Here is a 23,186-nt window from a genome sequence, read left to right as displayed (position 1 = left end):
GGAAGACCATTCTTCTGGGAACCATCATTTTTTCACACCACCATACTTTCTGCTAAATGACTTCACAAGTTTAAGAGCACACAAATAATCAGACCAGTGCATCACATTTTAGTATCAATGGAGTAGATGCCTTGCACCACACCTTGAACTTAACATTAATGAGATTTTTCCCCTCCCAAAGACTGGGCGATGAATCTATTTTCTTAGCTTTAAAATCTTGTAAATATTTCTGACGAACTTTAAATTCCAGTTCCTCTCTTTTCCTTCCAACTATGGCAGTGAGGGCATGAGGACACCACTGACTTAAAGCCGCTCTGAAAAGGAGTTTGCAGCTCTTTACAATTCCTGACATTTAGAATTGCAGACATTATACATGTAGTATCCAACAGCACTCATATTGCGGGCAATTTGGAAAGCTGCCATAATGAAGGACAGAGGCAGAAAACTGTGTTCACATCTAGGCAACAGAAGATAAGAAAAGTTAAGGTATTTAGCCAATTTGAGATTGTGGACTCGCGCTGGAGGAGGTAACTGATGGATGCACCAGTATCAGATAGTGCCATTGTTACTGCTTTCACAATAAAATTGGCAATGCTGAGGCTATAGTTCTGTAACACACTGACACACAGAGGCAAGTCCTGCTCCCTCTTTTTCTGTCTGTCCCTCTTTCTGCCCCTGAACTGATCTGCGGTCCTGCCTCATCCTTTGCACCAATTCTGAAGCTCATCAGACCTCTCCCTGAGCTGATTCAATTTACTAACCCCGCCAGGAACTATCCAGACTTTTTTGCTGGGTGATTGAGTCAAACTGATTTGTTGAAGGAGCCCATAAACAACAAAGATAAGTAATGGACATGTGTCGTTGGGGGCAGGTCAGCCTTTGCAGCAGCACTAAAACTCTCAGATTTGCTCGCATTGTCCTTACAAACATATCCATATTCATTTTGGTGATCACGATGCTCATGTGGTGATGCAGAGGTCAACACGACTGTTTACATAGCTGCGCTCCAACATAAGAAGGCAGGGTAGCAGAGTGTAGCAGCATGGCTTTGCTAACACTGCTCCCCAAAAATAATTCCCGCGTGGGGCTGATGCTACAGTTGTATTTACAGGTGGTTGTAGCCAGCACAGTTCTGCTTCCATGTGGCTTACTAATTTGGGAATCAGTAATGAAAACAAATAAAGAATATTAATAAAAAATATGACTATGCAATACCTGTCAAAAAGACTCCTGGCATTTTCTTTCCAGCTTGGTTTTAAATAAGGTCCCCAAATGTTATTTAGCCTAATATATTATTTAAATAGAAAATGCTTACAAATAGAGACTAATAAAAAAGACTCAAGTGAATGACTGGTTAATACATAATTTTGCTGAGGTTATGCTTTCATAGGTAATGCTTCCTACTAAAACATGTTCCTATGCTTCCTACTAAACAGGAAGAGCCTTGTTTCAAACTGCAGTGTGTATTTTTTTACATACCTGCATAGGGCCTCAATAGCATCTCTGTCCAGAAAGTCATGCTCTCGCTTGACTGAAGTGATGTCAATGGGAAACAGGAGATCTGCAGGAATAGAGGCAGATATTAAATCAAAAAGACTTTTATTCCCAGTGGGGAATTATTTCAAAACACCCAGCTGCCTCCAATTCAGCTCAGTAAGATGCAAGTGACTGGCACTTCTAAGATAAACACATCATACCATCACAAATGCCAAAAAAATGCTTACTTTTCATGTACAAGCTTTTGTCATGCAGCTTTGATAATGGAAAGTTCATGTCCATAATGGGGAAAAAAAAAGAGCAAAGTAAAGATGAAACGACGCGACAAGGAACAAGGCAAACGGGATCCCCCTATCTGACATCAGAAGCTGAAACTGATGCAGGCTAGCTTTATTTAAAATAAATATACAATCTCCATCAAAGTACTAATATCTCACATTAAAGGAAAAAGGTCAGTGAAGCCAAAATCTCTGGAAAAGAATGAAAAACAAAAACTCCTTGGCTGTTAATCAAGCTATTTAGATGTTTGACACTGTTACAACATTAATGAGATATGGAGTGAAATGAAAGAAAGCCAAGCTGCTTGGAGGCCCACACTGCCTCCTTTCTCTAAAAGATTATTTAGATAAACAACTGGGAGAGTGAGGAGGAGGAAACAGTGTTGGCAGAGTGCTGAAAATTTACTATAGATCTGAAGCAGCAACCAGATATATATTATTTACTGTCCTCCACAGATTCCTCACTGTCACACAGGTCCCGATCCTGCATTCCTTGCACAGCCAAAACTCCCACCAAAGCCCCTGGGTGTTCAATGCACACAGCAACAGAAGAACAAACTCTGAAGGTACTGCTGCAGTTGCACTCAAACTTCCTGGTCTGAGTGATTGACTATTAAAGATTTTTATCTCCAGAGACTAGGGAAGAGTCAGCTACAATGATGAAAAGAATAGGACTGATACTAATTTGCAGAAATGTGGGTAACATTAAGTTCTTTAGACCAATAGATAATCAGTTAAATGATTTTTTTCCTAATTTTGCCTAAGGAATAAACAAATAATGACACACTCTGTGAAACACGCAAAAAGAAATCCTGGCTTTTCTATATAAAACTGCAGTTTTATCAAAGCAGGGCAACTGACAAAAACTGACGGAAATCTCCACTTTAAATGGGAGTCGAACCTGGGACCACTGCATATAGTTGATTTCTAAGAACTGTTGTATTATACCTCATCAATCTGTAGGTCACCCTTCCACTACTGTAAGTCCAAACTGCAAGCTGAGAACGTGAGCACGTTCAGTTAGCATCTTCCACCAGCGCTGATGCTGAGAAGCTTTCCCCTGAGAAAGCTAATACCTTAAAGTGCCCACGAGAAAACATATGGGAGGACTTAAGTGAGAGGGGTGACTAGAAGTTGATAATCTCTAAAAATCCTATTTTTGTTATGCTTAATTTACATTGTCGTTGTTGTTGCCAGAGTGGCTTAAAAAGGACAATGGGATATTGTTTTCATATGATGACAGCTATTTTTTCAGTGTGTAAGGCTAGCTCTTGCTCTCACCTCTGCAGTCCTTTTGATGTTTGGCAGGACATGGTCCTAAATTAGAACTTCAAACAAGTTTAGAGTCTGTAGATAGAACAACAGTAACCATAGGCAGGACATGCTTTCTGAACCAAGTGCAAAACCTACATTTTAAGCTGTCAGTCTTGCCCCCAGTTTTAACAAAGACTGGAAGTACAGTCCCGACTCTGCATCCCAAGAAAATCTGTCCTTGGCACTTCCGTGGTATTGAAAAGGAGAAAAAGAGACATAACAAAATGAAATTTAATTTCTGAACAGGGGAACGAAAGTTTCACCAAGTGCTGCTTTTGAAAGTGCTATTATCATCTCGTATTGCCAATGCAGCTGCAAATCAAAGCTCAGCTAGATCATCTTTCAAGAAAGTCAGCTCAGCCAAGAGGCTGTAATCTCCAACAGTTATTCACTGTAAACAATGGACTTTCTATGCTCATTCTTACGAGCAGCAGCTGGAGTTTGTTTTATAAAAATGAAGAGGCAGATAAGCGTGCCTAACAGTTTCATTATAACACAAGTAATATTAAGTGTGTGTGTGGGGGGGAAACCTGAAACTAATACACATATTAAAAAAGGACCTTTAGGATGTCAGTCTCTAAAACAAACTTCTGTATGTTTCTGCATATCAGAGCTTAAGTACTGTAAGCCAAAACTGTAAGTTCTTGGTGTGTTAGAGAGACAATGAAGACAGGACAGTTTTGCTTGAGGAAAAGCTTTGTAAAAGTGGATACACAAAAACTGAATCCATTTCACAAAAGGACAAATACGGTGAGTGCAGGAGTTGGCAGGCTCTTCAAGGAATTACTGCAAATTAGCCTGCACTGCAACAATGGCTTGCATGTTTTTTCTTCCCTTCACGGTGAGCCCCTGTCTAACATCAAGCCAAACTGTTCTGAAAAAACATACAGGACTTGGGTATGATGAGGAGTACAGATGTACCCACACACATGCAGAATTTCCTCTCTCTTCTCCACTAGGAGAGCTGGCTGGCTTCTGCTGGCTAAGCTGGCTACGGTTTCTTCACTGCTGTAAGACTGGGCTCGTAGCTATGGATAGTTATATGCATGAAAATATAGTTCATTTGTTTTTTTAACTACAGGGAAAGTACAATGTTGCTAACGTGTGACTTGTGTTATGAGAATATTTGGAAGATTCACACTAAACCAGAAATCTGGAACAAACGTGAAACTGCAGGAGTGCTTCAGAGTCCCACAGCTGCAGATACATGTGTTTGTCTGGTACCAATGCCACTGAATGACCAATTTGAAATCTCAGGTGCCTACCTTCGTAAAGCTGAGCATACTGCGGGAATCCTGCAGCCCGCAGCCAGTCGCAGGCTTCCTTGGCCTCGATTTCTGGAAAAGAACAGAAACAAGGCACCATGGGTCAGTGAACTGCAAAGCAAGAACTTCCTTTCTACCACTTCTTTTATTCCTGTCACCAAACAAGCAGAGAAATATTCAGCTACTTCCAGCTGAAACATAGGTTTGCTGTTCTCAGTTTGCTTTTCTTTTTGCTCCCGAACCTCTCTAGCTTCTGGAATGCCACCCATGGTTTATCATACGCTCATCATTTTACTAACTAGAGAAACAGACACAGATGAAGACTGCAAGACTTATGGATCACTCTGTGCAGGTTTTGCTAACACTAGAGAAACCACTGCTACAATCAACGTGAGCAGCATTTGTTCATTAAATCATACGATTCTCTTGGCACAACTATTTTCTCTTGTCAGAAATTCCTGGTAGAGCTTACAATACTGTGTGCTTTAACATCTTGTAGACAGCACTAACAGACCCAAGCCTAAGAACAACTGACACACTGTGTTGCAGCTCACTCAAGCACGCATTTACTACCCAGCGAGAACTGCGTTACACTGGAGGACTTCAAGGCATTTAGGGGTTACTTGGTGTATTACAGGAAATTCAGCTAATTTTTCTCCATGCTGCCCAAAAGAACATGCCACAAAATGAAATAGTTCACATACATCTACATGACACCAAAAGAAAGGTAACATTCTGAACATGGTTTATATTAGCTTGTGAACAAACTACACATAAATTATTACCTAATACAAACAGAAAAAAAGAAATTGTTATCTCATTAGATCGCAAACCAGAAAAATGTAAAAGGTATTTAGGGTATTCTCTAACTGTTCAGGAAACCGACTGGGACAATTTCGCTCATTCAAGAAAGTGCAACTGTGAATAATTTAGCACCCTACTTAGATCAAACAGACAGTGAGCAATCAGAAACTCTTAAACTTCATCTGGCTTTGATTATATTCACTCTTCTTGATGGACCAGAAAAGAAAAGCTTAATTATGTACAAGTGACTACACGATTTTGCCACCTACTTGGACAGGATACTATTGCTACTTGCTGCAGAAACTATGTGCAATGATTTTAATACGACTGCTCAGCATACAAGCTACTGCATATAGAGCAGTGAACAGCCAATTAAACATAAGTAAAATATTTCAGGATTTTGGCACATGTTATGAAATATTCCCAGTGAGGTACATGCACACAATTAAAATCAAATTAAACAGCAAACATCTTTCAGGGTGTCCAAAATGACAGTGGTCCTCCCCTAATTTTCCAATTAGCTAGAACAGGGTGAGATATTTGTGCTTTGCCAGACTGCTTCGCTCAGCTACATATCCAAATCACGGGGTTAAGGTGAGCCAAAGCACAACATTCCAGATAAATAAACAGCTCGAAACCCACTCTCGCTGCAGTCAAGACAAGCAGGCATTTGTGCAACTTGTGTTTGCTTCAGCTTTGGGTTATGGGACCACATGAGAGCAAGCACGTACAAGCATATTTACTTAGCTACTCATTAAGAAAAAGCATTCTTCAGTTCCCGTTGCAAGGAATTGTAAAGTTATGCTTAAAACTGGATTTTAATTTTGGTTGATTCTGGAATTATATGGGAAAGATAAGGAAGAAGGTAAAAAAGGAATAAAAAATACATTTAAAAGAAAACTTGTACTGCTAACAGCAAGGAGAAACAACAGAATATTACTGTATCAGATGCAATGAAAATATTATGCTAAAAAAATTCTGCAATTAATTTTTAAGGGTGCTTACAATAAAATTTTATTGTCTTTTACAGGTTATGTCCTGTGGAAGTCACTGGATTGAACAAGAGTTCTACCTGCCTGCAAATTGAAGAAATGATTCCCGATAACCAGTATTTATTTGCTGGAGAATGCAGCTAGATGCTCGCAGTGCAATTGAAGGCAGTGTCAGATTCCTACCTACCACATAGCTCTCGAACACCTTAAATATTTGTCCACAGGTCCTTTACTGAGCACCCTGGGTGTATGACCTGTAAAATGTTTCCAGAGCTATAAAATTATAAATACACATTTATCGGACTTTTCTAAAGTATCTCAGTAGAAACTTTGAGTCTCTTTTCTGAAAATACATGTGCAAGTTATGTGGGGGTCATATTTTAAGGGCACCCAGATACGAGGGGCCTTTGGGATTTTTGAACCATACTTGCCTTTCACAATACCTTTGAGAATCCCACAAGAAGCTATCTAGATCTTTACAGAGGGAAATATCTAAGCTATTCCTCACTGGCCACATGAGTTGCAAAGAAAAATCAAACAGCAATGCACTCGCTAATGAATTAGGTTATGCAATGCCCAGGGTTGGGTATAAGACAGCACCAAGCACTTAAAAGCAGTATTAACTTCTTTACAGACAACACTGTTGCTCAATGTCCATCTCAAACACTTTGGGAAACCCAGAGCTCTAGTCTCTCGCTCTCGGTGCAAGTGCTTGGGGGGTCTGGGAAGTTGTCCCGAAACAGCAGCTCCGCGTCACCTCCTTCTGCACCAAGCGTGTGTCAGGAGGGGACGCGGCAGCGGTGCGGGAGCTCTGTAGCTCACAGAGCCTTGGCAGCAGTCTGTGCTTAACAGACCGCACAGCACCCTCAGCACACAGAACAAGATCCGGAAATAAGAGATTTAGACTTAAGCAGCTGAAAGCCTGGACAGGTAAAAAGTTCACTCCACAAGTTAATTGGAATCTGCCTTTGAGAATAAACTACATTAGTTAAAACTAAGGTTACTAGGCAAAAACTAAGGGTACTAGGCAAATCATTTAAGCCAGTCAGGAAGAGAAAGCTCATCTCACACCTCCCAAATACCAGCTTTTCTTCCAGCTCAGAAGCACCAGCCCTCCAACTCTTGGTTTCCCAGCAGCCTTCGTTTCATGTGCAAGTGGACACCAGCAGTATGCGCACGTCCTTGTCCTCTGAAACAATGGCATTTGGGGGAATGAGACACAAACGTGAGAGAAAGGACAGAGCTTCCAAAATCTTCTTCTCAGCTACTATACTGACAAAGTTTTAGAGGGGACAGGACAGCTAGAATTGCTCATTCAGTCTCCACGGATCTAGCTTACAGATCATCATGCAAACTATGAACTCAAGGCTATTGGTGGGTGGGGAAGGTCACTTGCAAAGGACTTCTAAACTGCTTTCCAACCTGCTTTACGGGAACCCTACTGAAGCCCTAATACATCTGCCACGATGTGCAAAGCCGTTTCCCCACCATGTGCATACTTCATCTGAAGAGCTGGCAGCTAAGCTGATGCAGCTTGCTGCTGTGACAGGGTTGGTCTCACTCCCTCCTCTTTGCTCCCGCAGGGCCACTTCCTTTTTAAAGCTAGCCAGGACAACAGACTCAAATGCTAATGTCAGTTAAAACCTTTACAATAAACTACAGTTCAGTATATACTCCAGGCAGAAGTGTATGTGCAGCGTTACAGACGTAGGTCCTGTGCTGCTCCCAGCCCCCAGCTGTAGAGTCTCATATGAAAGAACTTTGGGCAAGAAAGAAATTACACTATTATTTTCAAATGTCCTGATATACAAGAAATTCTCTTAGAAAGTAAAACAAAGCAAAAACAAAAAAGGAGCACAATGAAGTCTTTATTCTTTGGTGTTGTATAAGCAAACAGCAGGCAAGTGTGTTAAAGAGGAAACAGGAAATTTTTATTGGAAACAGCTTTATTTGCTAGCCTGTTTCACAAAGCAGGCCTACATGATTAAATGAAGGGTAGGAGTTCCTTTTGTGTCAGGTTGGGAACCATTAGTCCTTATTTACCCACTTCCTGGGGGGTTAGGATGACCCAAAGCTTCTCCAGACTAGTAAGTGAAAATGGGAACTCCTAACTACCTTCTTTTTGTTTAACTTCAGCTAATCTCGGTTCCGGAAACTGGGAGCTTGTAGTTTTAAAATTTCATAGCAAAAATACCTCAATTCACTGCTTGGTCAATACTGCAATTACAGATAAGAAAATTCAAGGTGTCTACACTCTTTGCTTGGATGGTACCTTACCATAAAGCAAAAACAAAAACCTGCACATTTTGATGTTGTATTAATGTCCTTTCAGGGGAAAAAAAAATACAGCAGTCAGCTTCTGTTTTCAGCAGAAATAAAGAGATCTATTCAAAAGTTATGAGGGTGTCTTGTTTTGTTTCCTTGCTTCTTGCTTCCATGAAATAATAAGTAACTTAAAACTTAAGCACTGGCACTTTCAGAGTCCTCAGGACAAGGCTCAAACCAGGTACATCTTCATGCAGTCATGCATTGGTTTCATTTTCGCCTAAGCACTAAACATAACATGAACAGGTCTTCCAGGAGATGGTTTTCTCTTGACTCAACTCAGACACCTTTATGTCCGTATTAACACCTCCACACATCACGCCTACTCATCTCACCCTTCAGCTGCGTTAAGGCAGCAGGTTTTAAAAATCTGCAATGAGACTGTTCAAACCAATGCTGTTAAAAAAAAAAAAAAAAAAAAAAATCAGATTTCAACAAAAACGGGCTTCATTGCTGAAGGTCCCATTCCAATGCCCTAGCAACCGAGTTGGCTTTCTTTTGTGGTTTTCTTTTTTGACCAGGTTTTTTACTCTAGTTGAAATTCACTGTCTGCCTTTTTCAGAAAAAAAAAATTGTAAAAAGAAAAAATGAACACAAAATCCAATGCCTGGATCAGATTTTCAGGAAAGTCTCTCTCCTATGCAATGCACAGGATCTGATTTCTCACAGTGAATGCTAGGGATGAATCCACTTGCGCCTTACATACATAAAGTTTCATTAATTACCTGCTTGTTTTCTAATGCACCGATGGAATACAAAGAGGACTCTTCCCCATCCAGGACTGACGCTTGTGTTTAAGAGCTGAAAACGGGCTTCTGTGCTCAGAAAAAGGGCTTGTACGCTCAGAAGTTTGTCCTCTTGCTCTGTCTGTATCAGAAATTACCTGCCCCTACTTATAATGCCCCTCTGAAATTTTTGGTGCTTTGCAAACATCTATGGTCAACTGCAAAACACTGTCCTGAGCTGCTAAGAAGCTTGAGGTCATTCTGGAGCATATTTTTAATGCTAGCTGTGGCTCAGAGCTCAGAAAGCTTCGTGGGACTGAATTTCACTGCCCGAGTACAGGCTGTCGTTCTTCCGCGTGCTTCAATTACACTCCTGACATATGAATTGTGGTCCCAATGCTACATTTGATCAAACCATTCCTTCCACTTGCTCTACATATACATGAACATGGACGGGAAATCGGAGACAGACCTGGAGCAAATTGTGCTATGGCAGCTGCATACGAATGAGCCGGCCCTGCACTGAAAATGGTAAGTCAGTGCTGGGTAATCTGTCATATGCTTGCAGGCCTTTAGAAGTGGGAGAGCATCACCTCCCAAGAGTTAGCCTGCTCACGCGTCCATGGTCTTAGATGGTTTTTGCTCCGAAGATATGGGACTGCAGCCTGAAAATAACACATTCTTTTTCAGAAGTCTGTTTTCTCCTCAAGCCTGTATAGCTCAATATTCCTTAGGTGGCACTATTAACTTAGAGCTGCACACCTTTCAAGAAACCAGCACTTAGCAAGCGCTAAAGAAAGCAAAACCTGAGTAACGAAAACAACATTTTATAAAGATAGTGCCCTCAAAACAAACACTGAAACTTGGTCAATCTGTCAATAAACATTCAATCAATGTTACAAGCTAGGTAAGTCTGAAAATCTCTTTAAAAGCTCTTGTCAAACTCCTAATGCATTTGGAATATCTTCTTATTCTAACACAACAATCTAATCTTGTAACACCATTCTAAAATATTGTTGTTAAGTCAACTTTCTTGCATTAATTCGACTAAGGATACTTTTCTGGAAGTAGCAGTGAGACATGGAGAGATAACAGGCATGGATTTTGCACCGATGAAGAGCTTGCAAGGTTTAGAAGTGACAGCTAAACACTTTTCCACGAGGGTCCTTTTTTTCCTGTCACCTTTAAAGCACAGTTTAAATTTTACAGTAGTGGCCTGTCTTGACATACTCCTGTATTTCACTGTTCTTCTGTCTACCTTCTACAGTCAAATGCTATGTGCTGTGATCTCCACTTCACTCCTCATGCCTCAACAGTCAATTCAAGCAAACATGGGTGCATGCACAGCTTTAAAAATATTTCTTACCAGAAAGTTTCCCAGAAAAAAAAAGTTCTTGAAAGAAACCATGTATTGCACCAAATATATAGGCCGCTTTCTAGTCACAAAACCCTAGAAAGAGGTGATGGTGGGGAATGTTACTGAAATATCTCTTAACTATGTGATGATAACTAAAGAAACACGCTCCTTGTGTTACTGCTGGCTTGGGGTTAAACACGGGGATGGATTTTTCGAGTTAGGGAGCCTTGCAGCAAAACAGTAACTATGTTGCTGATGTTATGTATAAACCACAGGACACTGGGAGAAGAAGCGGAGTATGTTTGGAATTTGTGTGGGAACAGATGAAGAAAAAACAAGGAAACAGATGTTTAGGATATATTGATATTTTCTCTGGGGAAAAAGAAAAAAAAAAATCAGGAAGCCTGAACCCCATTTTTCAGCAGAGCCTTTGGAAAAAGCAAATGGCTTAACTTCTAGCAATGGAAGTAAGCCATTAAATTTGCTTAAGCTTTAAATTTGTTTATTCCCTTACTGATGAAAGCTAAATTAAAAAACAAAAAACAAGTATATGATTGGCTTCCAAAATATCTGTATGTTGGCTGTATTTAATTTCCCTCCCCACCAACTCTACCAGGTTATATAATAGCTTCTATTGCACATCAATCCTCCTGGCTAGCACAGGAAACACAATACTGCTTCTGTGAATCAAAATCTAATTAACTTGAATGTCCTTTTCATAGTCCTCAGCATATCAAAATTGCTCCAAAAGCTTTTCAGCTCAAAACTCAACAGGACAAGCAGCATTTGAATAAAACGTTTTAAAAGGTTTAGGGAGTGAGCCAACGCTTGCTGAAGTCAACGGGAACTTGCAAAGAAAGAAGCCCTTCAGGAAACAGATCCATGGTCTCCTCTTCAGGAAAAGTGATTAGTTCCACACTTCTCCTCATTACTTTTAACAAAAAATTATTTTAAATCAGAAATTTGCTTTCTCTCTTCACAGTCCAACTGTGCTTTAAGCCACATCCCAAGCACAGGGATTCCTCCGTGCAAAAGGAGGCCCGGGGCTCGGGAAGGGCGATGGCGGGAGAGCGGAGGGGAGGGCAGAGCCGCCGGCGCTGCCGCGCGTGCTCGGCCCGGCCTGGGCTGGGAGGAGGTCCTCACCTCTGCCAGGAGGATCCGGAGCAACTGCTGTGCTCAGAAAAGCATCAAAAATCAGCACCACTTCTGGATTTAATGCAGGGGGACAGGAATAAGTGTTCCCCTCTGTGTCTCTGTCAAGAACTTTCCCTATAGACTCTGAAGGGATCACAATTACTATTCACCTATATGCTATTAAAGATGCTTCTACCTGGTATTGTCCAAAGCCAGCTGCATTACTTCCCAGTTTCCTAACAGGACAAACTTTTTTTTTTAAAGCTAGTTAACCCTTTGATACCTGAGAAGAGATGGAGAATACCTCTGCTCATATTTTGAGTACTGGCCCATGCAAAGTATTTCTGCATACGAAGGCTGAGCACGAAGACTGCAAGTGTGAATCTGTTATTAGCTTAACTTTCAATTCAAGTATTGAAGACTTTGGGACACTAAAGAAATGTCACAACTTGCCAAAAAGTACACTGCAAACTAGGATTGTTTGTTGTAAACCAGGATCATTATTTATTCCTAAAAAACTTTTGCATTTTCAGCACATAGAGAATAAGAAAGCAAATTAATGTAATCCAAATTAAAAACTGACTTTGTTTAAACACAAAACTAGAGCTTCATGTGGCAGTTTTCCTGCTAAAGAAAGATTCTTTTTATACATTAAAAATGGTCTTGCCCCATTAATTTTTAAGAAGGTTCAGAGATGAAGAGGAACAAGTGACTTTAAAAAAAAAACCCTAAGAAATAATTGGACATGTGAGTTATTTATCTGGCCTAATTAACACAGGGTGGTCTTGGAGGAGGATTATTTGGGACAGAGAAAGCAGTTAGTCAAATCCTCTGAAGGAGGTCATGTTGACAGATTCCAGAGTGAGAAACGAATCCTCCTCCAAAGATTTGGAAATAGAAGATGACTTTAACCTTCTCTTCTCTCAGAAATTACTTGGTTAGAATGACCTTTGAACACGTACCGAAGGGCAAACCTTAACCATTGCAACTCCCAAACCCAGCATCAGCAATCACCCATTGGGCCCTGTCTGCACGCTGGTAAACCTGCACACTGTAGGCAAAAGCAAGTAGGTCCAGCACGACAAGTACTTCCTCTGAAAGTGCCCAAGGTCTGGGTCACTTGCTCAGATTTAGGAAATAATAGTAGTGGCGTAAGAGTTGATCTGGTTCATGCAAAGGTTCATGCAAAATAATGGTTCATACAAAATAATTTTATATAGACAGCTACTTCTTCTAGCTTGTTAAGCCTCAGCCTCCAAACCACCAGCACACCTAAGGACTGCATGGCAGAAGGACTACCTCTGCACCGCTGGCAATCTGAGCCCAGCTCATTCATGACCCAGTCTCCAAAGTGTGCCCCACATGGGTGGTACAACACTAGCTACAAGAGGTCAGAAATATCAGTGGCAATCAGTAGAACAGATCAGTCTAAAGCTTTTGGTCTCCCGATTCCCAGCTGAAAGCCTATTTCCCTAAACCATAAAATAATATATTTCTTCAAATTTCTTCTGGTAAGAGTTGTTTAAGAAAGGAGGGAGACTACGGAAAGCCTGAAGACGGGAAGTTAAACAACACATTATGAAGATTTATGCCAAGAAGCTTCTTGTGCCTTAGTGTGCACAGGAAAGCTTGGTATGAGCGACACATACTGACAGAGAGGTGGTCAGGAGAGCACCCAAATCTGTGGATTCACAAATACACTGAATGGACTTCCCCAAAATGCAAGAATGCATGAGGTGTATATATATATATTTTTAAATCTGAGTCTTCAGTAAATGCAAGGAGTAAGTTCAGGGAGGAGAAACTGTGACCACAAAAATTGGAGCAAATCTCTTTCATACCTCTCAGGAAGTGTTCTTTGCGCACACACTGAGCACAGCATTTTAATGGAGAGCTTTAGATATATTTAAATATGCTTAAAACTGAGTCTAAGGAATTCTGCACCATTTTGGGCTTTAAGAAAAGAGCTTTTCCCCCCATCAGCAATAAGTGGGCCATTGTATTTTGTCTTTATTAGAAGAGAGACTGGTTAATATTTTTTCTAATCCTGTCTCATCTAGCAGAGTCATCCTCAAGGGAAAGAAATACCTGACAGTATTTGAAAGAATATTCCTCCTAGCAAATAACAGTGCTTAGGACTGCTCTTTCTAAAGACACTGAAGTGCTTCAGAAAAGTGTGTAGTATTACCTGCAGCTTTCAGATAATGAAGCTGAGACAGAATTACAGCATTTCACCACTGCCAGTTACTTCAAAGGTATACTGCACTAGTAGACCTACTGATTTCAAGGGGCTGCTGTGCAGAATAAGGTATTGCTCCGTATCAGCCAGGATGGCAGAGTAAGTTTCCAGTGAAAAGAACAAGAGTGCTCCAATCAAAGGTCCAGTCCTGCGCCCCTTTGGCGAGATCTGCTCATCAGCAATATACCACAGGCTGTGGTTCTTCCCCACAACAGGAGAAGAAGGAAAAAAAAAGGGGGGGGGGGGGAAGGTAACAATTTGGACACAAAGGCATTTTTTACCAGAAACAAGGTATTCACTGATGGAAGAAAGAACAAGTTAAAGGTTATATCCATTTTCCGGTCCTCCTCGTAACTAACTCCACTAATTCATTGTCTCCACAGTGAAGGCAACAGCCTTCATATTTCTCCCCGTTCTCAGGCCTAGGAGTCAAAAAGCAAGACAGTCTTGACATCCTGCACCAGCCAAAATTACTTGCAGCACAGGGACAAGTAAGAAATATACCTCTCATTGCTGAAATTACCAGGATTACTCGACATCTACAGTCACTTTATAGCTAAGAGGACACAGCGTTCATTTGCCCTGCAATACCAGCCATACTTTGCAGGTTCGGTCAAATCTGAAGCTTACGTACTTGAGCACTCCTGTAGTACATTTAAAACAACGGATGAGTACTTAAAGGCTGCAATAATCAGACAGCATGTAAAACAGTATGATACCAAATAAAGATACATAAATTATACAGGACTCCATCTCTCTCCTTAAAAGAGATCAAACCAGCAAGTTTTTGTGAACTGTAGATCATTTCATTGCTGTATTTCTATACTATGTACAGGAAGGAAGGGGAAACATCTGAAGTTATTTTTATGCCCCCAAGTCTTCTGGCTGTACTACATGAATGCTAGGGTGGGTCCGCACTGCCTGAAACGCACTGCCTGAAACGTGTCAGGGTCCTTTTGCATAGCCTCATTTCCTTCTTCCTGTTGCTAGGACGGATAGTCAAGCATGAAAAGTGCTTGTTTACAGTACAGGACCATCCTGTTAAGCACAGGAGTTCTCTTCCTCCAGCTCCTTTTAACTAGCCAAGGGTGCAGTACTGTTTATACTGCAGCCAATAGCAAAACTCCAATCAGAAATTGGAAGCTTGGTTTGAAGAAACCCAAACATAACATACTGTGGTATTCTGACCAGAAAAAAAGGGAAAAAAACACCTTATCATGCAACCTGCATCTCTAAATATTTGCAAAACTCATAAACTCGCATGCCTCAAACAATCCATTACCTGGAATGTGATGGATTAGAAGAACCAGAAAAGTAAAACCAAATCACCTCTCATCTCCTTCTTTTAGGAATCCTCATATAAATATACACATTCCGGATTAGTACATCAGGATGACTGCGGCACCCTTCCTCCCACCCTCCAGAGGCGATGCACACAGGGAACTTGTGAGCTTCCAAGACCAGCATCAATCTTGCTTTGTCTTGGGTCCAGGGGAGGCGGCCACAGTGCTGGCTGGGAAGACCCTGACTGGAGAATTAAAAATCTTACGTTCAAGCTATACAGCTGAGATTTAAAAACCAAATAAAAACATAAAAAGATATATTCTCACTTTTAACTACTTCTTAGAAAATAAATACAATGATAGTTCTACATAGTTTAAAAATGATTTTGCATTTCCCGTTGATTAAAGAAAAATCATTTAACAAACCAATTTCTTTTAAAAGAAGACAAAGCGATCAGAAAGTCCTAAAGACTACAAAAGGTAGCTGATCTCCAAATGCTTTGATTCCTGTGAACCTGTAGATAAATGCAGTCTTGTCAAAACAGTTACCTACATCTTCCTTTGCACAGACTATATCCATAACCCTTAATCAGGACCTCACAGACAAACTGCAGCTGTAATCTGAGCCCGTTTGTTAAAGAGGCATCAATCCCATTTCCTGGCCACCTCGGTCTCTCCCTCTTTTTTCTTCCCCGCCGCAGCTGGGGATGCAGATGAGGCTCCCTGCAGGACACCACCAGGGACACCTGAAGGAGCAGATGGCATCTGTGGAAATGACAGAGGTGCCCAATACCAAGCCCTCATGCCGTCCACCAGCAACAGCCTGGCTGCCGGACAGATGCTGGATCAGTCAGACACTGAACCGCGGACAGATTTACATTCAGAGGCGGGTAGGATCCCTGCTTGCCTGCTACCTCTGCTGAAGCTCCCTGCAAACAGCACTAAAAGGCAGCCTGACCCGGAGCGCTGTCACTGCTGTGCTGCTGGGAGCTGCCCGACCGGGACAGGGCGGCTCGAGTAAGCGACGCTCGCTCGGCAAGAAAAGCCGCATCTGTAACTGATGGGTAAGACAAAATCGCATTCCGCAGTCTCTTAATTCGCGTCTTTTAAGAGCTATGACGCGTCAAGGGGAACCGACTGACCCAGTTACATACAGAGCTTAAATGCAGGAATGTCTTAAATACTTGGAGCTTCCCAAAGAGAACGGAGGGAAGGAAAAAAAACGTCGCACTGTCGCTACCCTAGCTGCAAACGGCGCTCACTGCCCCGGCAGCACCCGCTGCCCCGCAACGGCACAGCCGGGGCGCAGACAAGCCGCCGCCCGCGGTGGCGAAGAGCGGAGGTGCCGGGGGGGCGCCGCCGCGCGCCGATCGAAGCCGCGCCGGGCCGCCGGGCTCGGCCCCGCGCTGCCCCTCCCGCAGCGCTCAAGCCAAGGCGCAGCCGGGCCGGGGCCCGCCCGGGCCGGGGCAGACCCGCAACGCGCCGCGCCGCCGCGGTAACGCAAGGGGACCCCCCGACCCCGCCGCGCCCCGCGCAGCCTGCGCCCCCGCGCAGCGCCTTACGTGTGAGGATCATGGTCTCCGCCGGCCGCGGCGGCTCGCAGCTGCCGCCCGGCGCGGAGCGGGGCGGAGGGGCCGCGCTGCCGCCCGCCCCTTCAGGCGGCGGCGCCCCCGCCCCCGGCGCCGCCCTGCCCGCGGCCCGCCCCGGCGCGGGGGTGCCGCCGGGGGGGCGGGGATGGCACAGGGACGGCGCGGCGACGCCGCCGGGGGGGAGGGCGCAGGGGGTCCCGCCTCCAGCCCGATGCCGGGGAGTCGCCCCCTAAGCCGTTTTCTCCCCTGTACATTTCCTGGTGACTGTTCAAATGCCTCTTTCTTGGTAGACCCTCATATTCAGGGCTTTAAAACGGCCCAAAGCATGTACGTACAGCTACTTCTGAGCAACTGCCAAGCTATCGGCATGGAAAAGAGTACTGTGAAATTTTGAAAATGTCTGGATACCATCACGGATTGTGATTGGGTCATTTTCTTCTAAGCCAACATCATATTTTATATTCGCTGTTGTTGTTTTAAGTTCCAGTTGTTGTTTCTGCACTACGATCTGTCAGATGCAGAGTATATATAGCGTGGTGCCTGAGCAGGCGATCTGCTGAAGAATAAACATCTCCCCCTTCTATAGGCTGCAAACTGTTGCAAGTTGGCTATTACAGTGTTGTTTCTGGAAACCCCTACACAGCTCCAGGTCATTAATTTACTTTAATAGTCCAGAAGAGGATGGAACTGTACTATATCTTCAAGCTTGACTTTACATATGTTTCCCGCTTAATCAATTACCTCTTCATACCTAACCTCATTCCAGCTCTTTTTGGCAGTCAGATTTACCTGCCTTTTTGAATGCTCCTTCCAAGGCAGCAAGTTATATGTTTACAGGGTAGGTCAAACCCATAAAATGTGAATTCTTAATGCTAACACAGGGGAGACAGACATATGCTAAACCCCAGCTGTGGAACAGACAAAGTAATCCCAGCCTAATTGGTCTTCTTGCCTTCACTGTCCACACTTTTAAGCACCTGGTAGACTAGGAAGTGACAGAATAATCATGGCAAGGGATGGAAAAGGCTGGTGCGAATTGTGTGTGATTTTTAGAACCTAAGCTCTAGAAAAGAGAGGAATTGAGTTGTTTCTCCAACAAGCATCCTCATAAATAAATATATAAAGAAAATTGCCCAGAACATGTGGGAAAGCATGCTGCTGCTGAGATGTTCCCATCACAACGGTAATGCTGGAACTAGAAGCCCACCAGAAATCAACTATCAGGTTAATACCCTCCGTGGAAAGCAGGGGTTATTACTGTAGCTGTGACACCACACTGACAAGCCTGGACTGCTTCCTGGATCGAGCCTGCACCTCTGTGTAGGAAGTGTTTGTACTGGACCCAAAGGAAGCTTTTGAAGAAGGAGAGAATTGACTTCTACTCTGCAGAAAAAAAATGGGAAAGGTTTGAAGGACTGGGTAATATGAAAGAGCACTGAAAAAAAGAATCTGAGAATGAGAGGAGTTGGGCAGCAGTGAAGTAAAACAGAAAGTGAGAGGCTTGTGTGTTAGATGCAAAACAAGAATTTGAAGTCAGAGTAGAGAGTTTTGTGTAAGAATTCTGTGAAGGACTGAAGAGAGACGTGCATACAGCACAGACGTGGCAGAGACGCAGAAGATGGGGAGCGCTCAGTATTGAACCCAAGGTTGATCATTCTCACCTCTACCACTTTCTAAAATAGCAAATGAATGATGATGATTATAAAATGCAATGTTTGTAGCCTAGTTCGGCTCTTCTCTCCTGCTTGCAAAGCTAATAATCTCCCACAGCAAAGGAGAAGTCACCATGCTCATTATGTCTTTGTGGATACTCTCAGCGATGTCAGAACCAGTGACTTTTGTGATGCTTTATGCTGTCTGCCGGGATCATCACTAAATAGATGCCAGAGGATAATCACTGACCTGGATTAGATTCTTGCTGGTAATCTGAAAGAGAAAGGCTTTGATTCTAGCTTGTTATCAACCCTTGAAGACATCCAGTCTCTCTGGCTTGCATTTTAACTTGGAATTCTATGGGGCTGCTTAGGCAGATGTATTTTCAGCGCTGAAAGCAAGGCATCAGTCTCGCCTGAGCTGTAAAACGTGCTCGGAGGAGCATTCCACCTAAGGCATGGGTGTTCAGCAGGCTGCAACCACCCTAATCACTCATCCCGCTTTAAAGAGCCTTGCGAAATCAGTAAAGCTTTGGCCTTTAATATTTTTATTTCTTTAATTCATTGGCGATTCAAATAGCAGGCAGCCACCCAGCAGAGACACAGAATTTTGTAAGTAGTCTGCCTAAGAGGATTGTTTCTGAGGAGGACTGTTATCCTTAATGCAATCAATGAGCTCTAGCTGGATGGTAAAGTAATTGTAAAGGATTGCCCGACAGGCACAATTATTCACTTTAAAAGGTGAATTCCCCTTCTGTTGTAAGTGCATAAGGCAGTGATTCGCAGGATGGCATCTAATAATAAGGACTTGATTGTCCTCTGTTTTCCCTCCAAGGCCCAAATGCCTTAATAGTTAACTGTACCCTTGTCATCCTTTTCCTTCTAAATAGTGCAGTACACAAAAGTCCCACTTTGTAACTGGTCAACTGCCCTGCTGATACAAGCACAGGATTGTCAGACACATGATTGCAATTCTAAATGCTAGTATTAATATCCTCTTAGCAACAGCATGATAGATTATAGAGCAGTTTCAGCTTGAGTTACCAGGTCTCTGGCTCTGGACTTGGATTCACTGTCGCCTGGGGTCTTTCTGTATAGTATTTCCACAGTCCAGAGGACCTCCATGTTCCAACTATTGGCAGTGAAATAATTAAGTTTGCATTTTCTAGCACTTAACTTTACTGAAAAGTAATTATTTAAAGGAGTCTGTAATTGTTCGGGCCTCTTGACAAGGAGTGCTTGCACTATTACTTCCCAGAGATAAGCTTTATTAAGGGCACCTTGCTTTCAGAAAGCTATTGTTTCACATACTAAAGAATTGCAAATGAAAGCAAGCATGTTTCCAAAGTATTTTTTAACAAAATATATAGTAAACTCATTATGTTGCATAAACATAGGTACTGCTTTACTGCTTGTAGCTGATGGAGTCTCTGCTCTGGTAATCTTCCTCTAGAAATAGGCGGTATAGCTGCTTATAATAAACTCATGGTTGTTGCATAATACTGAATTCTGTATGAGGGCTCTTACTTGTATTTGATCCCAGCCAACATATAGTTTCTTTCAGTTTCTTTTTTATTTTTTTTACCAAAAATTTTAAAAAATTGCCTTATTCTTTGTGATACATGTAACTATTTTAAAAGGAGGGATCAGTGAGTTCTATATTTTTTTCTGGTTTTGAACGTCCTCAAACACTGTAAGTTCAATAATTCATGTTGAAAATTAAATTACAAGGTTCACAATGTACTTAGGAAAGACTGCATTAAATGGATGTACAAAAGGATGAGAAATAAAAATTACAGTGAAGATGCAGTTTGACAGATACTATTTGGTAAAGTATAAATACAGTTAAACCGAAATAGTAGGAAGAGAGAGAAATATTTTCATTCCATTTTAAACACAGAAGGTGCAATCCTTAGCTTTCATGGAAGAGCTTTGCTCTCGGGAAATTGGTGGAGATGTGGGGTATCTCTTCTATACTGTGTTCAAGACTCAATGTCACTGATGATGGTTTATTTTTTGAAGGCTGCAAAATTTTCTACTCCTGATGAGATTGTCTTCTATTGAATTAAAAGCTACAGTTTTTACAGTAAAAAAAGTTTCACCTTTGGAAAAATAACCAACTGATTTTGACTTCCAAGAAAGTACGGAAAGCAAATTTGGGTTAACTAACCCTTGTTTAGAAGCGCTATGGGAGGGTGGTTAGAATTTCTGGCCTGTGAGAGAGGCTCAGAGATGACCCAAGCAGACAGGAAAAGTCCTCCTTCATTAACTCCAAAAATTCAGAATAACTGTTAATTTGCCGACAAAGACAGCATCCATAATTGATCACTGCTTCACAGCAAGGCTTCTGGACCTGAAATCATCATGACTAAATAAACCTAAGGGCAGAAATCCCAGTTTCAGGCTACCTCTACATGAACATGGTGGAAGTGTCAGCTAGTCCTAATGATAGGCAGCTCACAGGGGACCTACGCTAACATAATCCATTAGGGAAAGCTGTAGCAAAACTCTGTCTCTGCCAAGCCACCTTCGCTACCTTTAGTTGTGGGAGCTGCCTTGGTGGCCATGTGACAGCAGCAAACCATGGCTGTTCCCCTGGTGCGGGGCGTCAGTCGGCGGGCAGAGGCAGTGGCTGGATATGCACCTCTGCTTCTCTTCCACTTGCTTATAAGTAGTGATAAGTGATGCTTTTAAGTCACTGTGTGCAATTAAGCGGAGACAAAGGCAGCGGAAAGGATGCTTTTACTCAAAGTATACATTAAAGAATGATCAAAAAATGAAGAACTTGACGATGGAGTATAATGGAGGCAGGATATATATCTCAGCTTTGTATTGCATGGGAAAGAAGAGGGTTTTTTAGAGCTATGTTCTTATTTTCACTCTGTGTCCCTATGACAGCAACTGTATCATTATTAAATCAACCAGTTCTTCCCTTTTCACTTTTAAGCAAATAGATTTTACCATCCACCTTTAAAATGTCAAGTTTCACATGCATTCCAGCATTAGGATGCTGTGTTCATGCATGATATCCAATTCGATCAAGAAAAACTATCAGCTTTCTCAGAGAGATAATGTTATCCTCTACAAAAACAAGATGTAAGATGCAAGTTGTCCACTAAACTACATGGGAACTGAGGGACTGGTGCCTTAAATATGTCAAAACAGCGATGAAAAATTAATTTATGAAGCAGCTGCATTGTTATAATGCATATTAGATGCTAAACTTTCCAGCATGATACCCTGGGACAGACCATGCCAGCCCTGCAGTGCCCAGCTAGGCTTAAAAGGAGTAAAAGGGAAGAAAAGAGTTTTCTTTTTTTATTAATAGTAACTAAAAGTACTATAAACAGTGAAAAACTTCCTTTCAAGAACAACATTTTTCTTACTTTCACCCTCCATCTTGTGTGATCCAAGGCTTTTTAGTTAAATGAGCTCTATTTTCATTAAAATTATTTCCTCTGGAGGAAATAGGCACATGCATCCACCTGGACCATTTGACCCACTATGTGAAAGCCTGCTGCTGTTTTAGCCTTGGGGAATCTCCAGGACTCAGGAAATCATTTTAAACCCATGACTCAATAAAGCCCAATAACTAAGGCAACTGGAACACATACACTGCGATGGCTAATTTCACTTCAGCATTCATCAGGGGAGGTGCTGGCTATAGTCTGGAGAGTAGCTGTTGTGAATGTAACGTGAAGCTACAGTGATGAAGAGGGAAAACACATGCTAATAAGCCCAGTGAACAAACTCAGGCCTGATGTAAGTCAGAACAGCTTCCTAATCCTTCTCTGTTCTGTGTGTGACACAACATTGGACTGAGATTCAAAATATCTGCTGTCTTGTCCAGTTTTTAACTTATTGGGCAACCTTGGTCTATCCATTTCCTTTCTCATACTTCATTTTTTCCTGTGGATAAAACAGGGAATATGTGCCTCTTACAAAGCCCTTGAGATGTACTGTGTGGAAAGTGCTATATGAGATTGTTACACTGATACTGGGCCTAATAATCCTATTGCAGATTGCCATTTTGAATGCTTCTTTCTATCACTGTCCCTGTCCGTGCTCTTGCCTATTGCAACAGAAAAACAGCTTACAGCAGCAATTACCTTGCATTTTACTGGGAGGTGAAGTAGAGGCGTACATGCAGACAGTTACTTAAGAGCACCTTAAGTAACTTGCTGGAGTGTCAACACCCATAATGATGTCTGAGGAAAGACGAGAGAAGTGGAGGGGGAAGCTAGCTGTCTTGCCAGTAAGAACAAACTGAGTTGGACAAGATTTATTAGGCATATATTACCCAGATGAATCGGATCTTGACTTGAACGAGGGCCAGCAATAGCAAGGGGAGAGGGTCAGGCAGAACGAAGTGGCTGTTTGGCCTTCGTCAACAGATTCGAGACCTGACAGGGGTTCGGAGGAGTAAGCGAACTGTTGGGGTGCTCATTCCTCACTCCACAGTTTTGGATTATGAACTCTAAATGGATGGCTAGCTTAGTTAAAAAATGCTTCCTCCTCCTTCTCCATGCCACAGTTCTCTTTTCTATGCCAGCATGTCACAGAGAATGAGAGTACTGTACGGTATTATTTGTGAGCATGATACAATATGTAGAAATGACTGACAGGTTAATAGGAGCTTGCATGTTTTACAAAGACACGTATTCTGTTACATGACCACAAAAAAGAAACATGGAAAGCAGTTAGTTTGCTTTAATATTTCAACGCTGTCACA

The 23,186-nt window shown here is 42.2% G+C and overlaps 1 protein-coding gene across 5 annotated transcripts in view; it reads right to left on the bottom strand.

Moving 5' to 3' along the window:
* Positions 1-23,186, bottom strand: part of DLC1 (DLC1 Rho GTPase activating protein) — a 270,306-nt gene that overhangs the window by 21,831 nt on the left and 225,289 nt on the right. For all 5 annotated transcript variants that reach the window (XM_064511120.1, XM_026093601.2, XM_026093602.2 and 2 more), the window contains 2 exons: positions 4,355-4,426; positions 1,480-1,561 (listed from right to left, as the gene is read on the bottom strand). In XM_064511120.1, the coding sequence (XP_064367190.1) occupies positions 1,480-1,561; positions 4,355-4,426 (154 nt within the window). The remainder of the gene's footprint in view (positions 1-1,479; positions 1,562-4,354; positions 4,427-23,186) is intronic.

The sequence above is a fragment of the Dromaius novaehollandiae genome, chromosome 4 (genome assembly GCF_036370855.1).
Source record: "Dromaius novaehollandiae isolate bDroNov1 chromosome 4, bDroNov1.hap1, whole genome shotgun sequence".
In the NCBI taxonomy this organism is placed as follows: Eukaryota; Metazoa; Chordata; class Aves; order Casuariiformes; family Dromaiidae; genus Dromaius; species Dromaius novaehollandiae.
The sequence above is the reverse complement of the archived record's forward strand: the minus strand, read 5'-3'. Positions and strand labels throughout refer to the sequence as shown.